We start from the raw sequence: 18233 nt of genomic DNA on the forward strand, positions 1-18233 counted from the left end.
CACCTTCCCTGCGATGGGACATGCATCCTGTCTGGTGTGACTTTGTGGCTCTCTTACATGGGTACATGGTTTTGGTTCCTCTATGCGTGTGTTTGGCTTGTGTTGAGTTTTTAGGGGTTTCGTTGGGGTTTTTTTTTGTTGTTTGCTGTTTTCCTCCAAAATTCCAATCCCTTCCCCCCCCCCCAATTCACTTCCCTCTCCCACAATGCACTTCCTCACACTCCTTCTCGGATCAGCTCCAAGTCCTTCTACAAAATTCAAGAATCACCCGCAAGCGCCGGTTCATCTTTTCTGGCCGGAGCCGAGCATGACTCTGGAGACAAAGTTGACGATGGCTGCAGCTGGCTGGTCTGGGTCCAGCTCAGCAAAGAGGTGACAGACATTGTCTGTGGTGCTCCCTTGTTTCCTGGCCACGAAGCCAAAGAGCCTGAGTAGGGAAAAGGCGAGACATTCAGTGAGGTACAACACTCCCCTCTTCCAGCACGGCCTAGACCACATGCTCTTCTTTAACATCCACCTAGTACAGTGCACAGGAAGGCATCTCAACCAGGCTGGCACGAAAACCAGTCTACTCTTCCCTCTGCTGCAGTTTCATTCAAGGCCAGCACCGTGTATCAAACATTTATTGGCCAATCGCCCCTCTCCCGTCTCTCTCTGACCATCCCTGCCACCGTTCCTTAGACCATCCCCAAGAAAGGACCTCACAGCACTGTCTCAGTTTGGGCGGTGACCCTTGAAACCACGGAGGTGTGATGGGCTGGCCACTGGAGTAGACCCCCTGTGAGACATCCTGTAAAACTGGGAAGGCCATGTGGGGACATGGGAAGCTGGGTGAGACCATTTGGTTATTTCTGTTTGTCTCTCCTCCCGATAAATAAAATGTCCTTTTCTCTTTTTTTTTAATTAGAACGTGCAAACTGGAGTTATAAATACGGGGAACAGAATGTGAGACAGGCCTGGGCCGTGGCATTTCTAATTGGAGAGGGGAAATATCCCAGCAGCTGGACATCCTAATAAAAACCCCTTTGCTAACACAATGGCTAAAATTAGTGGGAATTGGCCCCTGGAAATGGGCTCAGCTGGTGCCCCTGTGCTCCCGTGGGTCACGGCAAGGAGGACGGGAGGAAAAGGAAGATCTGGCCGGTGGCTCACATGCTGTCAGCATAACCTCTCAGTCTGCTCCTGCTGACTCCACTGGGAGTTTCCAGTAAGGCCAATTCAGCAAGGGCCATGCCTGCTCTGACCAGGAATGTGGGGCTGAAAGATGCTTCCTGAGTCTCCAGGACCATGGTCTCATGCTTGAGTGAAATGTTTCTGCAGTAAGGAGCTGAGCCCATTACATTCATGGGCAAGAGGTTGCCCTGCATGAGGCATCTCCCCAGTCAATGCTCAAACACAAGCAGAAGCTATCCCAACAGCTGATGGGAGGAATCAAGCACAGAAAATACTTACTTGGCTGGGCCACTACCATCGGTTTTAGTCCACCTACAAGGAGAAAAATAGGTGTAAGGTGCCTCCTGAACCTCACAGAGAGATAGGGCTGTAGCATAGCCACTGCACCGATGCTGCAGGACCAGTGCAGCTTTGCACAGGCTTGTTGCTTTAGAGAAAACCCGATGCACTTCTCCCCCAGCATGAAGATGCTCGGAGACACCAAGAAGCCACCAGGAGAAACTGATGTTGCCACATGGAATCTAAGTGGACCTTCCATCCCTGCCCCAAGGTGGACGAAGCAAGCAAAGACCCTGCTCCAAGGAAACCCAGAGCCTGGGGGAGGGAAAGGGGCATGGGGGACATGGCTCCCCCACACACTTTAGAGCACTCACTTTCGTTCCTGGGGATCCAGGTTGCAGAAGGTGACAGTGTTGAGGGGGTAGTGTCGTCGGAAGAACAATCTGAAACACAAGGCAGGGAGAGTCAGGGCCAGGGAACCCCACCTCTTCCCCATCACAGCCCACCCATACTGGAATGGGGGACACTCCCACAGGTCTCCCTTGGGATGCTCCAGAAATGAAGGGCAAAACCCAGCTTTGCCCATGACCATGCTCATGCCAGGGACACTCTTCAACATGCTGCCTGGATCACAGCCTCACAGCTTTGGGGAGATGAGGATCTGGTCACGGGGTGTTCTTACTTCCTCTGGTTGTCGGTTAAGGTGATGCCTTGTGCAGAGACTTTGAAGTGGACGATGGTAGCAGTGGGCGTGGGGTCAGCCACCAGCGTCTCCGCAACGGCCTTTGCGATGGCCTGAGGGCCTGTCAGGGACTCCATCTCCACCGAATTGATGAACAGGACGTTGCAGGCTGGAAAGAGAGACAGCAGGTGTGGGGTCAGCCACTGTTCTGGGCTACATTCACCCCAGGGCCGCCCCTCTCTACTCACCGGCACCCTGTTTGAGGAGGTCCGTGGCTGAGTTGGTGGCTGATGCACTGTCTTTCTTTTCCTCCATAGGGTCTAGAAGATATGGAATGGTTACTGCTGCACCCTGGTTGGAAACCTACCCTGTGCCTGCAGACTGTGGGTGCAGATGAACTCCCGTCTGGCACTGGCTCTTACCTCGGTCAGGAATGACCAGCTTGCAGGGCAGGGCCAAGGGCATGATGGAGTGCTGGTACACCAGAGCTGAAAGGCAGCCTGGGAAGAGAGGAGAGATGGTCATTGCAGGGCTGGGGACACAGGTTTCCCTGGTCTTAGGTCATTGCTCCAGGTGGATGGGAACAGGATTTTTGTTTTCTTCACTGTGGTCCTACTGTCACATGTGGATATTACTCTCACTGGAACCACCATGCCCACAGAGGGCTCAAGGAGAGGACAGAGATGCCAGGACCACCTTAGGAACAATGAATGGGGCAGTGCTCCACTGCCCCATTTGAGTTTGAGTGGGAAGCACTCAAACAGTGCTTCAGAGCATGTTAGCCACAGGAGAACTGAAATAGAGGAAGCTGCTGCCCTCCACCCTGCCCCTCCCAGACACCAGACTGCTCAGCTTTGACAGTCCAGCAAAGGAAAGGTTCTTCCAACCCAACTTAACCCAACCCATATGGGAAGCATGCTGGGGGCACTCACCAAAATTGGGCTCGTTGGGGCATCCTTTTAGTTTCACACCCCGTGGGCTGGTCTCGATGAGGAAGTGCCTCACCAGTTCATTGGTGATGTCTCCTGGGAAGAGAGAAGTTCACACACTAGAGCCACCCTCCCCTTCCTCCCATGCTACAGTCCCACAGGGAAACCAATGCTCCAGCTCAAGGAGGGGACCTTGCCTCTCCAAAAACCCTCCTCAACCCTGGCCCTTTGCACAGGGTGGGCCCCAAACCCAGATCCCCCATGGTGTTGTTGCACTGGGCAGGTTGTGCCCTTTTCACCATGCCGCACCCAAGACACAGATACCCCTGAGCCCTCCAGAGCTCAGGGCCAAGGATGTCTGTTGCTTCCCTGTGCCCTGGGAGGGAGGGATCTTGCCACATCAGCACATACCCAAGGGTATGACTGGTTCAGCAGCCCCAGCTGCCCGCTCGCCCCAGCCAAACGATAGAAAGCATCTCAGCGTGGGATGGCAAAGGGCACACAATACCTTTCTTGTTCTGCTGCATGACCGTGGGAGGCGGAGAAGCTACTTTCATGGCCAGGCCATAGGCTCCCCGGAAGGAGTGGCTGTCTCGGATGATGAAAGCCCCCGGCTCCCTGTCCTTCAGCAGTGCGATGGCTGCAGGAGAGAATGGCAGACTTCAGAGCCAGCACGGCAAGAGCTGATGTGCCCAGAAGTCATGGGTCAGCTCCATGGCCTCACAGTTGGGCATCACAATGTTACTGTCCCCCCTGCACGTCTGGATGGGGATCTTGAGTGGGTCTGCACAGACAAGGGCTCACGTCCCCCACTCCCCTGCCCTCGCCTGCGTATCTCAGAACATCCACTCCCACCCAGCCTAGCTCTGAGCTACCAGGCTCTGCAGTGCAGGCAGACACCAGGGCTCAAATACTGGGACCTTGGCCCTGAAAGGCACTTCATCCCCTCCTTGTTCTCCCCTCTTATTTTAGCCATGTCCTGAGACAGGGTCCAGTGCTCCTCTACAAAAGGGTAAAGTCTGGGGAGGCCACATTGTGCAAACCCGCAGCTGAGCTGGTCTTCAGACCCCTCTGCCAGGATCTGAGCATCCACAATCCACCTTCACTCCTAACTCAGCCCCTCAGGGAAATATTACTAATCCCTGTGATCCCAGACACATCCCAACTCCAGAGCATGGCTCACCCAACTGTATGCTTCACCCCATGCCATCTACCCACCTTGCTCCCTGGAGATCTCTGGTTTGTACCAGTACTTTGAAGTGTCCTGCACAAACTTCACGTTGGCACGAGTCTCAGGGCTGACGTCTGCAAAGAGAGAGAAGAGAAGAGAAGAAAAAGTTAAAAGATGCTGCACCTAAACCTCCACCTGAGATTTTAGCAAGTCCAGCTAAAGCACTAATACCTCCACCTCCTTTCAGCCCCAGCACATTGATTTAACTCCAATCCAGTCCTTCAGACCCAGGCACCATCTCCTGGAGCTCATGGGGCTTCACTGCTCTCTGATGTTCAAGATTTAACTCATCCATCATAAAAATAAACTCCTTCCCTTGTTTTTACTCCATGCAGAGGAACTGGACAGGTTGACCTACCCTCGGAAATGCAGCCCCTAGCCCTGGTCCTGCCTCACTTGGTGCCCACCAGCAGCACCAGCCCGTGGGAGCTGGTCCTCTAGCTGTGAAGCCACTGCTTTGTTTGGACGCTTCCAACCACCTGCTTTCCAAAACCAAGTAAACAACCCAGCGGGCCAGATAGCATCTCTGCTGGAGACACCCTATCAGCCCTCTGCAATCTGGTCGCCTTCAGAGGGGGGGAAGCTCACTCCCCTGTCCAGCCTCTTTGCTAATTGTTATGTTTTTTAATTGCTCAGCGCTTCCCAGCTGGGAATGTCCCCAGTTAAGGAGGGGGGGGGTGTCACAGTACCAGGGCAGGCGCCAGCGTGCCCACAAAGGGCTGCCTGCTCGGCAGCAAAACCGGCCCAGCAGCCAGAGCCACCGCTGCCCCACGGCTTTATTCCCCTGGTCCTATCTGACCCATCTTGGCGTCACCAAGGTGTCCCGTAACAGAGGTCAGCAAAGGCGTTCCAGGCACGGTGGCAGCCTGGGCACAGCACGCCATGTGAAACAAGGCGGCAGTGCTGCAGCGGGGCCTTGGCAGGGTAGAGCCTGCTGGGAACGGGGCCAGGAGGTCAGCGCATCCCCACGGCAGAGAGAAGTCACCTCCCGGCACTTTGATCTCCCTGTACACAACTGCGGGCGCTGCTTACGCCAGCGATGCCGGGTCGGTGCTTTTCCTGTTTGGATTTGGCAAAAAGCACAGGAAATGACCCCAGCCCCCGGCGGTGCCGCTGGTTTGCGGATGGGCAGGAGGGGTAAACCGGGACACTGGCTGCAACCCCTTCCCCGCTGGCTGGCGAGGAGGACGGAAGGGAGAGCCCTGGGCAGGCCAGGGGACACAGGACCTCCGACGGCATCCCTTACCTGGCATGGAGAACTTGGAGAAGTCCGGCAGGGTGTGGGAGAAGGCAACGGCGCTCCCACCACTGGGGCTGGACATGCCGCTGGAGAGGGGCGAGGAGGCCTTGCCGTTGATGGTGGCGTAGTTGGGCAGGCTGTTGGAGCGGTCCCCAGCCGACATCCGCCGCTTCTCAGGCAGCGCGGGCTGCGGCGTGGGGCTGCCCTGGCGGTAGGCAGCCGAGTCCGGGGAGGAGGAGTGCGGCGTGCTCGTGCCGGGGTAGTACGCCGGCGAGACGGGGAAGGACGGTGTGGAGGGAGGCTGGTAGCCTGAGGAGCTGCTCTGTCGAGACAGCGTCAGGTGCCTCTCCTCTGGGCTAGGGTAGCCGTACAGGGGGCTGCCAGGGGGGACAGCCGCTGCGGCTTGATGCCTGGCCAGGCTGGGGCTTCCGGGTGGGGCCATCAGGTTGCCATGGGCTGCCATGGCGTGCCTGCCCAACCCGGGGCTGCCGGGAGCACCGCTCACAGCAGGGTTGACAGCTCTTCGCCCAAAGCCAGGGCTGGGCGGCGTGTTGGTAGCCACTGTCCGGTGCAGGGTGCGGGGGCTCCCTGGCAGGACATGGACCCCCACCACGTTGACCTGTGGCTGCAGCCGAGCTTGGGGGTCTGTCTGAAGGCCAGCTCGACCATCAGGATAGTCAGGACTGGTGTACACTGAGCCTGGGACCCCACCTTGGACCATTGTAAAGGAAGATGGAGACGAGTTTTGGTAGCTGCTGTGAGCAGAGGGCATCTGTGAGCTGACAGGTGACCGGTAAACAGGCTCAACCGAGGTGTGGGGAGGTGTAACCGTGCCGTGGGGGCTGCCCTCCGATGGGTAGCTGCGGAGGGAGGCCCTGAGGAGGGAAGAGAAGAAGGAGGATTCAGCTCCATCCCGCATTTGTGCTGGTTGGCATAGTGTCAGTGGTGCAGAGGGAAACTGAGGCATGGCATCAGCAAGCTGCTTGGCTGCTCAGAGACAGTGTTGGGATGGGTCCTGCCAGCTGCATGAAAGCAACTGGAGGCAGCTTTAGTTCCCCCACGCACTGCAATTCCCTCTCAAAATACAACTTTTTCAGCTCCTCTCCAAGCAGTTTGTTCATCCCAGCTCATTCCTCCCTGCCAGCCTCATGAGACTGGTGCAGGACACCCCTTGGACAGGATGGAGAGGGGGCAGGGACGATGGGGCCATCGCACCACAGGATGCTCAGCCCAACCCAGGACTAGGGATTAGCACGGACCCCATCCTTCTTCCTGCCCCTGGGGCCAGGTTCCCAGCAAGATGGTACTGAGGACCAGTGACCACCGATGACCTAGTTTTTTGTCTTCAGGGCAGTGAGCCACATGGTTGGCCAGGACCCCTAAACCCTGCATGGGTAGACAGGGGTACCTGCAAAGGCAATTTCAAAGTGGGAGCAAGCCTGTGCACCAGGCAGGGTTCAACCCCAGCCCCACCAGCCCCCCAAGACCTGCACCCGCTGCCTTACCCGTCCACGCTGTGAATGGGGCTGCTGGTGGAGATGGGGCTGGGGGCCGTGAAAGAGTTGGCGAAGGCACCATTCCTGGTGGGCACGTCTGGGCCCCCTGGCTGGGCGGTGGGCAGGCTCCCTCCCCTGCCAGTGGTGGCCGTGCGGGCCACTGACTCAACATAGCTCCTGGGCTCTGTGGCAGAAGAAAAGGGGAAAAAGATGAGCCCACAGCTCCCATGGGAAGGGTGCCATGACCTTCCCAGCATCCCTATTTCAGCCAGTGAAGATGCCTGGCTTAGCTCCTCCATCGGTACACTTCCTACATCCCTCTTCCCCCAAGGGTTGTGCAAAGCCCCACCTGACTCATCTGGGTCTTTAGGTTGCCTCAACAGATGCTGTCCATGACACAGGGAAGGAGGTGGTGCTCACCCTTCTCCTGAGGGGACCAGAGAACTTAGGACTGGTGTCACTTACTGTGCCACGGTCCCCCCGCCCCACTCTGAGTCAGAGTCCCTCCCCGCCAGGGATGCCACACAGCACACGTCGTGCTCCCTGATCATCCCCAGGCCCTAAAAATAGAGCTGGTGACTCTGCCCAGACTGCACTGACTCACGCAGGACTAATGATGATGCACAGTGGTCCCTGCCCCATGCAGCCCACCTCTGCCAGCCATCTCCAGCAGCAGACCAGAGAGCAGCTCCAGCTATTTCCACTGTAGTATCCAACACTCTCACTCCCAGCCTGGTGTGAAACCGGAGCCCACGAGCATGACCAAGAAAAGCAATTTTCCTTTGGAGCCGCCGAGCTGTCCCGTGCCAGGAGCAGCAGGCTGGGCTGGCCGTCACCAGCCAAAGCTGCTGCCAGACCCAGACCTCCCTCCTCCCTTTCCCTCCTGCTACATCCAGGCTGGTCCCCATCCCTACAATAGCCCCCGCAGCTCTCCCCACAAAAGCCACATCAGATGAAGGAGCTGCAGTTTCAGCCCTGCCTTCTCACACTCCCGCAGCCGTGTCACACCTGAGCTCGCACGTGTCACCAACTGCCCCCGTGCCAGGGCACAACACCCTAAGCAAGACCCACGCTATGGGCCAGGCATCCTTACAGGTCTCCAGCTCCAGGCTGGCTGTGCCTGAGGCAGCTCCGCAGTAGTAATTAGCATGACAAACATCATTATTGTTGCTGTTGTTATTATTATTAGTCATAACAGCCAGGCTCGGGCTAAGCCTGCCGACAAGCTGGCCCGCTCGCAGCCAGCCACGCCAATGGACAGCCCTGTGCTTGGTGCTGGCCCAAGGGGCTGCAAGGAAAAAGACTGTCACAGCTCTCTCTCAAGTGTCTCCAGGCCTCCTCTGCCTGCAGACAGAGGAGGAGCCATCCACCCCTCGGGCTGATCTCCCTGCCCAGCCCTGCTCAACCACCCCAGGAAAGGTCTGAGCCAAAACCAGACCTAGGACCTCAGCACGGGCTGGGTACCAGCATCCTGAGGCAGGACGCGTGGCTCAGAGGGACAGGGATGAGGCACTGCCCTGGGGGACGCCCAGGGCAGCTGGGAGAAACTCATCACCGCTGCTTAGGTAATTAAATTAATTTCACAGCTACTCGCTTTTCTTCCCCAGCTCCCCGCCCCAGACTAAAATTAGGCAGACAGTACATATGAGTCAGCCTGCAAGAGGTTAAGACCAAACGACTGCAAAAATTCCAGCCCCTCCTGCAAAGGTGGGGGCTAAAGCAAGGCAGGAGCGGGGGCCTGGGGGAGGGGGGCAGCATTCGGGTGCCACAGCAAGGTGTGCGATGTGGGCACGTGCTCGTCTGGTTCAATATGGGGAGAAAAGAAAGAAGGGGTGGGGATGGGGGGTTGGAAAGAGAAGTTTCAGACAGTTTTTTTAGGTTGAAAAAATTGGATCTTGCCTCCTAGCGTTTTCTTGGAAGAGGGTCCAGAGACAGGAAAGAATAGAGAGGCTGTGAGTCACCAGGGGTGGGCAGTCATTCGGGAATCCCAAATCCAGGCAGGGCTGTGCTCCTGCCAGAAATACCCAGCGCTGTGACTGCACAGGGCTGTTTTAAAGCCTCCTCAGAAGCAGCGGCCAGGCCCTGAGCTCCCCCTCCCTGCCAGAGCATCCCTGGCCCCAGGGCAGGGATCTTAGTGGAGAGTGTGGCTGGGTTCAGAGGTTGTTTAGCCAAGGCCTTGTTAAGCCAAAAACACCCATCCCTGCTTAGGGCTGCAGGTTCAACCCAGCCCCACACACACCCTCACACCACCCGCCAAAAAACCCATCATGCTGTCAAAGGACAAAAGCAGGGCAAGAGGCTGGTGGTGGCCAGTGTGGGATCACAAGACATTCTTTACGGCCCCCAAGAAGGCATTGCTGAAAAATCAGCTCTAGAAATAGAACATTTTCTTCAAGTAAACACTTTCTCCAACATTGCACAAAGTTCAGGTTTGGGTTATGTGCATTTTGAGGACCTCCAGAGGAGAAACAGTGAAGGCTCCCAGGCCAGGAGAAGCACTGCAAACTCACCAAGAACAGACACTGCCTTCCCAAAACCTATCTTGAACACATAGTTCCCCATCCCAGCCCGGAGGGCCCAAAGTTTCATTAAAGAAGAAAGAAAAAACCACACAACTGTTAGATAGGCAGCACTCCAGGGAATCGAAGCTGCTCCCAGGGCCTCCGTCCCGCCAGGAGACGCGCCACCCTGGAGCCCACAGTGCCCCACCATCAGCAGAGCCATCCCCCAGCTCCCGTTCCGGCTCAGATCAGTCCTCAGCATCCCAAGAGAGGTGCAGCCCGGGGATGCAGAGGTGGGGGGAATTTGGGCAGCATCCCAGCCAGCAGATGATGTGCACCGGCTGCCGGTGCTGTGCCGCTGCCTGGCCAGCTGAGCTGCCAGCATGCTGGTGGCCTCTGCGCCTGGTGACCTTTTGTGCTGCACTTTGGTTTATTTTTGCTCTGAACAGAGCAGCAAAGCCAGAAGAGGAGGGCAGGAGCCCAAAGCTGGGGCTGCTGCTCCCAGACCCCCACCAGGCTCACCCAAGGCTGGCTGTGACCTGTCAGCATCCCCAGTGTGCCACTATCAAGGATGACATGCACCGACAGAGAGTTCTCAGCCCCCATGGACTATCGCCACCCAACACGACAGACCTCCAGCTCAAATTTGGACATTGGAGGGGCCAACCACGACACAAAAGAGAGCTCCCTCAAAAGAGAGCTGTACCAGCAAGACTCAGGCTCCTACATCCCTGGGGGCCAGTGCAAGGGAAGGCTGCCGGCACAGACAGCTGGAGCCTGTTCTGAGCAACTGTCCCAACAGTGGGGACGAGCAGGGAAGGGAGAGAGAGAGAAAGAGAAGCCTTTCTTACCTTCTTCAGAGCCACCGCCCGCCTCCCCTTCTAGCTCTGAGAGACGGAGGGGTAGGGGAGCGATGGGAGCAGGAAGAGGAGGAAGAAGGGAGGTGTGAGACAGAAAGAAAGAGAAATCCAAGTTAAGCAACTTTGTCTTACTCAGGCGGGGGCACACAGAGCACAAAGGAGAGCCCCGCACTCCCTGACACTGTGCCCCAAACCAGACCCCTGGCCTCAGACCCCCCCAGAGTCCACCTGCATATCCCAGAGATGATGTCCAAAACCAAGGAGGCTAGTTTCAGATGGGGAAGTGGGAACAGTAGGGAGACACCATGAAGGGCTGCTCCAGGAAACTCAGAAAGCACCAAAAAAGCATCAGCTCACCCTTGGGGGCAGAACAAGAAGGGTCTTGCTGGGTCATCTCAACCAAGCTGTGCTTCCCAGGCTCAGACACGTTTTTGGGGAGGCCTAAGATGGCCCAGGAAGGGGCCCTGGGTGTTGGGGAGCAGCGAGGTCTGGCTTAGCAGGCTGCTCTGGGACATGTCCCCAGGACAGCAGGGACCACTCTCAGGATGCAAAGGACTCTGGATACTGTTCTGGCTGACAGACTCTGATCCCAAAGGGCAAACCTTCTCTGGCTGCCCCGGCGAGAAGGGAGGGAGGAGTATGGGGCTGAGGAGGAGGTGCGACCCTGAGGTTTTCCAGCCTCCACCACCAGAGACCTTGCTGGGCTGAGTCCCCCACCCAAGGCAGCATCAACAGCCCACACACACACACAGTCCCAGAATCCACATAGGACATAACAAGGACCCCAGGGCTACCTGGCCCCAAAAGGGAAGCAGAAGTGCCTTCTCTAGCCAGGGGACATTTACAGGGGTATCCTCATGGACATCCCCCAAAAAATCCCACTTGCAGACCCCAAGCCCATACTCACCTCCCACTGGGTGCAGCAGGATCTCAGCTGGGTTGTGAGGTTTCAGCCCCAGTGCTGAGAGTGGGGTCTTGGCCAGGCCAGGGGGAGAACGCACTGTTGGCACGGGAGACACAAGAGCATTAGTGGAGGGGCAGGAGGTGATGCTTCAGAAAAGCTAGAGCTGTTGCCACCCAGGGGTTCAGAGCCCCTGTGACCTACCCACCCCACCAGCTGCAACAGGGGGCTGCCAGAGCCCTTGTATGAAGCGGCACTCCGGGTAAAGGCACCAATGCCCCTCTCCATTCGGGGGTGCAGGAAGTGCCAAGGAACAAGCTGTCTGCCCCATGGCAGGGTTGACAAGATGAAAAAAGGGGACAATTCCCACTAGGGCAGGCCCAGACCCCATCTCACAGCAGCATCCCCATGAGGAATGGTTCCACCATAGCCAGGAAGCCTCTTTCATTGCCCCTGTGTGAGCAGCTGCCCCCCAACCCAGCACTCCCAACCCTTATCCCCCCTCCACCAATCCCTACATCTGGCTGAGCTGGGACCAAGCTGTCCCATAGCAGCTCATCTCCCCAAGAAAGGGGCAGCGGGACTGCCAACACCTCACCCCTCCCTGCCCTCCAGACCAGCTCAGTGGGTGGATGAGGATATTCACACAGAGCATGTTCCCTGAGGGGTGGCAAAGCTCACATGAGGTCTGTACCCCATGCCCATACCTACATACCAGGAGGAGCTCGGTATGTATGTATGGCTATGGTATGGATGCACCAGCAGTGTAGGGCAGCAGGGTTTCACAGGGCAGGGCATCTGCCCAAGCCGACTGCACCTCCTCTCCTCTCCCACCCATCTCCCAGTTTGACCCATCTCCCTGATGCTCCATCTCCCTGGGGAAGACCTCCAGGTCTCCTCTCCAGCAAGAGGGACCAGAGCACACATCCCTTTGTCAACATTTGAATGTCCCTGACTGGTGGCAGGGGCATGGGCCCACGGCAAGGCCAGGAGGTGGTGGGTGGTGGGTGCTCCAGAGGAAAAGCCAGACCCTAGCCCCGAGGTCAGGTCCCCTCTGCAGCCTGGGGACAGAGCAGCTGAGCAGCCAGGTCCCTGGGAAACCAAGAGGGCAGCACCTTCCCCAGCGGGTGTCCAATTTCCCCGAGTCTGGTCAGCCACAAGCCGCAGTGTCCACTCACACCCCCGCTGGCTGACGAGCAGAGGGGTCCTCCCAGGGCTGGGAATTCCCCTAGGACCACTGTCTCCCCATGGAGGGGAATCTCTCCTGCATTCCCTTTACAGGGCACTTTGTCCAGACCTGCGAGCTGTGGCTTCAAACCTGCCAGGCTTCAAACCTCTCAGGCCTGGCACTGGCTCAGGAGCACTACCTCCAGGCCATGTCCCCAGCCAGACTGTGCCGTCACCTCTGCAAGTGACTCACCCCCCAAAAGGAGCCACTGTTCCCCTGCCAAGGAGCTGCTGCCCCGGGGCCGAGGTCTCTGGGTCCTTGGAACAACGGGGCCATTTCTGAGCTGCCAAGCGCCCCGGGGACGCTCCCACACTCCAGTCACTGCATCCCACGAGACAGGGCTCAAATGCCAGCGGGTTGCAGGAGAGGAAGAGTAACAGCAACAGCACAGGAAGAAACAGCCTCGAGCCCCACGGGCTGAGCCGAGCACCCAGCCCCAGCATCCCCAGCCCTAGAGCATCTCTCAGCATCCAGCCTACAACAGTGGATGTTGGGGGTAGGCGGGTTAGGAGGGGTGGGGGTGCTGCCATTTTTTTTGATGGGTTTCCCAGTTGACCGGCTGCTCCGTTGCACTGGTCCATCTCGGGCCATACTGTGCTGACATGAAGCTGCTCCTCAGGGTTGGCTGCTCAAGCCAGTCACACAAACCCACCATGACTGGACAGTCAGAAGTAGTCAGAAAGGAGGCATGCCTGACAGAGGAGCAGAGACACGCTGCATGCAAAGGGCTTGCATCTCCCAGCCTTTTCCCCCTCCTGCCCTAGAAACAGCAAGCAAAAAGTGGCACAGCATGCAGGGGTCTGCCCTGAGCCCCCTCCCGGTCTTCAGCCCCTCCTGCCTCCCCCTGGCTTGCCTGCCATGGCAGCATCACTGCCCTTCTTGCCAAGCCCACGGAAAACATGGGGAGGTCCCACACTAGGACAGGGTGAAAGGATGGTGTCTTCGGACCCTGCCTCTCTCTTTATCCCACCCTAGGATTCCAGCCAAAAAATGCCCCAGCAAGTGGAAGCTGGGAAAAAGCCAACAGGAGGGTGCTGAGCATGGGATGCTGATAGCAGTGGGATGGTGATGGCAGCATGGAATAGCGGGACGATGAGGATGATAAAGAGAAGAGAGAGTAGGATGGATAGGAGGAGAGATTAACATGGTGGTGGGTGTCTGGAACCCAGAGCTGTCTGACCCTTGTGGAATTTCTGGCTTGCCAAGAGTCACCCACCAAGCCCTTCCACCTCCCGGAGCCGCAGCACTTACAGGGGTTGGAGTAAGGGGTTTGTGGCGAGACAGGGAAGGCTGGGGTGGGGGGAGAAATCTCACCGCCGCTGGAGGGTGGGCTGCTGGGGATAGCGCCCTCCATCTCTTCAAAGGCTTCCTTGTAGCTGTGGAGGTGAGGCTGGGGAGAGCAGAAGGAAGGGTGAGTCCCATTCCTATGACACCCCAGGACGCCACCACCAGAAGCGTCATTATCCCCCAACCCTGCAGGATGCCACGGATGCTGAAAGTCCCATACTCCCCTCCGAGCCTTCTCCGTTCCCAGAGATGGCTGCAGCCCACCAGTCAGCCCCCCACTCCAGCAACTCCCCCTGACACCAGCACACCTCTTTGGGCCTCCCTCCAGGGTTGGCTGCGATGGTGCTGACCACCTCAGGCGAGAGGACAGTGGGGCTGCGGGGCGAGCTGGGCTCCGGCGAGCTCTTCTCATAGTGGCTGTCGCTGGGGGTCCTCTTGCGGGCAGGGACAGCGCTCTCCTCTGGGGACTTCTCCCGGGGCTGCACGCCTGCAGGGCAAGCACAGGGTTGGAGATGGGTGAGGAGGTACCAGCTAAGATGGGGACCAGCGGGAGATGCTCTGGTGCTGAACTGAGAGGTCTCCCCAGCAACATGTGCCACAGAGGGGGCTCTGCCCAGCGGAGATGGCAGCTTCAGCACTCACCTGCATCAAAGCACTGGACCAGCATAGCCAGTTTTGAGCTGGAGCAGATACACACTACAGCATTTGGCCATGGGCCAAGCAAAAAAGCAAGGCAGTGTGTGGCTAGTAGCTGGGTGGCTGCATTAGCTCTCCCAAGCATCTGGAGTCTTGCACCTGGGGACAGCATCCCCTGGCAGTGGGTGCAAGTGGGACAAGCACCCTGCGAGCAGCCCAGCCCCACAAAAACTGTGGAGAACTGGGACCCCCCAACAGCATCATGGTGGGAAAGGGCCAAATCCCCCAGCACTGGGGCAGACTATGTTCAGCTGCATCCCTGCTCCCCCAGCCTGATGCTGGGATAAATATATATCCCGTGGGCTGCGACAAAGCAGGGCAGGGGGCTTGGATGAGGGGTGTGACTGCAACTCTCCCAGCACCCAACAAGGCCAAAGCACAGTCTCCACCTCATGTTGCCTGATGAAGAGGTTAATTAGGGCTCAGAGACAATGGCACCAGGTTCGGTGCACACAAACCACAAGATCATCATGGGCGCAGCTCAGAGCCCCACAGGACTCCTGCTTCTCCCCAGCACCCACATGGCAGCAGGGTGACCCCTGGTCTCAGCCCCACTAGCAGAGGTGACAGCACCATCCCCTCTGCCTTTCCTGCAGAGCCCAGGAGCGCTCACACCCCCTTTGGCCCAGTACATTGCGGGGGGGTTGAAGAGAAAAGGGAAAGAAAAAAATAAAAGAAAGGGAAAAAAAAAAAAAGAGAGGGGCCAGCACCACGCTCCAGGAAATGCACTTTTCAAACACCAACTCCTTTCCCACGGGCTGGTGGAGGAAAACCAGCCATCAGCTGCTTCCCCTCGCTCCCCGGGGCTCCATGCGGGACCCACGCCTCACGCCCGCTGACCTCCCCTCTTCACTGCTCCGGCACCCGCACCAGAGCTCTCCCGGCCCCAGGGAGGGAGGGAAGGGAAGGGAAGGAGGGAGGGAGGGAAGGAGGTGGCCTGGGTGCATTTCTAAATAATCAGCCCAGTGAATAGCAACAACAATAAAATCGCGGTTCGGGGGGAGAGGCGGCCGGGCTGCGAGGCAGGGGACGCGAGCCAACGGGGCCGGCTCCAGCCGTGGAGGCAGCCTGGAAAATTCCACTAAGAGCAGCTTTGAAACACAACTCCCCGATCCCTTCTGCAGGTGCTCGCCAGTGCAGGGACAGCCATTAGAAAAGCCCGGGGGGGGGAACAGGGGGACAGAGAAGGTCTCCGGGAAGCTGCCCCACAGGCACGCTGACCACAGGCAGCATTGTGTAGGACAACCCTATAGCTTTTTCCCTGCCCCTTGCTTTAAGGGAGCAAAAGCCTTGAGCTGTGAGCATAGGGAGAAACAAAATGGGGGGGGGGGTGAAGGAATAAAGCAAACCCTTGTATTTCATTTTTACTCCTCCATTTTATGCACTGTGGGGTATCCTGCACACTCCAAGTGCATCACCAGGAGCATCCCTTGGCCCATCCCAAAGCGAGCTACAGCGATCAAGCACTGCAGAGAGGCAGAGACTAAGCTCCTCGAGTCGCACACGCCTGCCTCAGTCTCCATGCTTCACTTGGGAAGCACAAACAGCAGCTCACCAGAGTCTGGCTCTCAGTGCACATCACACATCTACAGCGTGGGACCCCAGTTCCATCCCTAGGGCTGCATGTCACCCAGCTGCAGGGCGTTGAATCCGTCCCTTTGGAACACCCCGGAGCTCATCAGGCTTTGGCTGCTCTGCTCGCCAGACAGAGAAAGCGGCCGGGCTGCGGGGAGGGGAGGGAGGACAGGGGGAAAAAGGGACTCATTGTTCGGGAGCTGAGAGTGGGAAACTTCACGGGCCGCCCGGAGCAAAGCCTGGAGGAAACCCAGCTCCAAGCACGGCTCCTCCGACCCCCTGGGTGATTTATGGGCTGGAAACTACACTTGAAAAACAAACTCTCCTTTCCCTGCTCTCTGTGCCTCCCTTAGCCTCAGTACAGCCATGCCCCTCCACCCAAGGATGCCCACGCGGCTGTGAGAGGGGGTTTCCCCATCACAAAGGGGGAACAACAGCCTGCACCCCACTTCCCACCCTTGTCCCTCTCACCTCTGGCACTGCCACCCCTTCTGCTGCCTATTTAACTCCCTAATCTGGCAGCAACCTCTCCCTGCAAAATCCTGCCCTCGGACTAAGCACAGCTCTAGGGCTGGGAAGGGTAGGCACAATAGCCAGGGGAGGAGGAAACAAGAGGGATTTAAGTCCAGGTGGGTTTGTCTCTGAGGAGCTGTGTTTCTGAGCCAAATCAGGAGGCAATTGCTTTTTGGGCATGAGACGCTGGCTCTACTGCCAGTGCAGAGGAGAGGGCAAAGCAGCATCCCATGGGATGCAGCACCCAGCAGTTAAAGCCACGCAGGGACTCCTGATGCCCACGGCAGAGATGCAGACTCGCTCCCTGCCTGCATGAGGCACAGCCGCAGACACTGCCCTGTACCACCCTCCATCAGAGCCCAATGCACCCCGTCCCACTGGGCAGAGGTAACTCCACTGCTCCCCTCCTCCCAGGGCACCGCTGTGATGTGGCTGTCCATGCTTCACCCCAAAACAAGCACAGCTGGGGCCCTCTCCCTCCACCACCCCCAGACACAGGCAGACCCCCGGGCTGAGGCTGGTGAGACCCTGCTAGGCCAGAAGCTGGCTGAACATGGGGTCTGAGGATCTGCACCCCAGCCCTTGCCTCCCCAGGGGTGAGCCACAGCCAGGACAAAGCTCAGGGGGGCTGAAGCAGGCATCTGGATCAAGCCCAGCAACAAAAACCCACCAGAGAGCAGCGCCAAGCTTGGATGAGATGCAAAATCAAGCACAGGCAGGGGAGTCTGTGCCCAGGGTCAGGGCCTCCTTCATCAAGACAGGAGGTTAAGGGAGACCCTAAGCATCGGCCTGCTGAGAAAGAGCATCAAGACTGCATGGAGAGCTTCTTCTTAGCCTCCCGCCATCCCACACACATGCAACACACGGAGCACTCAGCATGCAGGGACAGGGGAGGAAGGAGGGATGAGGGAGGAGAGAGAAGAAGGAAAAAGGAAGGAAGGATGAGAGAGAAGAGGAAGGAGAAGAATGGACAAGGATGGATGGGTAAGGATGGAGGACAAGGAAGGAAGGAGGTGGAATGAACAAACCGGAGAAGGAGAAAGACCGTTGCTGGTTCAGAGGAGGATGGGGGGCTTTGGTGCTCTTGTTGAGGTCCCTGAGCTTGGCGTTGTATTCTGCCAGCATACCAGGACAGGGGGTGCAAGGGGGGTGGGAGGTCACAGGGGACAGACACATTTCCCCGGGGGAAGAGGACAGGGGAAACAAGACAAATGTCACAAGATACAACAGGGAGAGAGAGAAAAAATAAGAGAAATTATTAGTCAGGCTCCAACAGATGAGCCTGAGGTTGGTTTGGGTCTAAAGGAGCTCAGATCCCGACTGGAGCTGCTTTCCCATCACCTGGCTCCGTTTACACACCCACATGGGAAATCAATGGCGGCTCCCAGCTACCTGTGGCCTTGTGCAGTGCCGCAGATACCCCATCAGCATCCCCTCCATCAGGAAATACTCAGGGCTGGGACAAGAAGGGATGAGCCCAGATGCCTCACTGGGGGATGATGGGGACTGAGAAACAGCAGGACCAGCTCCTCTCTGCAGGAAGGCGCTGGGGATGCCAGCACTGCCCTGTCCCATCACTTCCCCTCCATCACCAGTGGGAAACGGGAACCAGGAGCAGTCCCCCGCCGGGTATGGAGGAGGT

General features: G+C 57.8%; 1 protein-coding gene across 3 annotated transcripts in view; it reads right to left on the minus strand.

Moving 5' to 3' along the window:
- Window positions 1–222: 222 nt before the first annotated feature.
- TNS1 (tensin 1) overlaps window positions 223–18233 on the minus strand; it is a gene marked incomplete at its 5' end in the record, with an annotated part of 60688 nt that continues 42677 nt past the window's right edge. For 2 of the 3 annotated variants that reach the window (XM_084265322.1, XM_084265321.1), the window contains 14 exons: window positions 223–427; window positions 1453–1485; window positions 1827–1895; window positions 2135–2303; window positions 2383–2454; window positions 2557–2634; window positions 3067–3159; window positions 3572–3703; window positions 4282–4368; window positions 5541–6409; window positions 7040–7214; window positions 11299–11391; window positions 13835–13910; window positions 14116–14294. In XM_084265322.1, coding sequence (XP_084121448.1) covers window positions 283–427; window positions 1453–1485; window positions 1827–1895; window positions 2135–2303; window positions 2383–2454; window positions 2557–2634; window positions 3067–3159; window positions 3572–3703; window positions 4282–4368; window positions 5541–6409; window positions 7040–7214; window positions 11299–11391; window positions 13835–13910; window positions 14116–14294 — 2270 coding nt within the window. In that variant the 3' untranslated portion in view covers window positions 223–282. Of the gene's footprint in view, window positions 428–1452; window positions 1486–1826; window positions 1896–2134; window positions 2304–2382; window positions 2455–2556; window positions 2635–3066; window positions 3160–3571; window positions 3704–4281; window positions 4369–5540; window positions 6410–7039; window positions 7215–10382; window positions 10419–11298; window positions 11392–13834; window positions 13911–14115; window positions 14295–18233 lie in introns of all 3 variants that reach the window. The other variant, XM_084265320.1, reaches the window with a different exon arrangement.

This window comes from Gallinula chloropus (assembly GCF_964237585.1).
Source record: "Gallinula chloropus genome assembly, chromosome: 5".
NCBI classification, from domain to species: Eukaryota; Metazoa; Chordata; class Aves; order Gruiformes; family Rallidae; genus Gallinula; species Gallinula chloropus.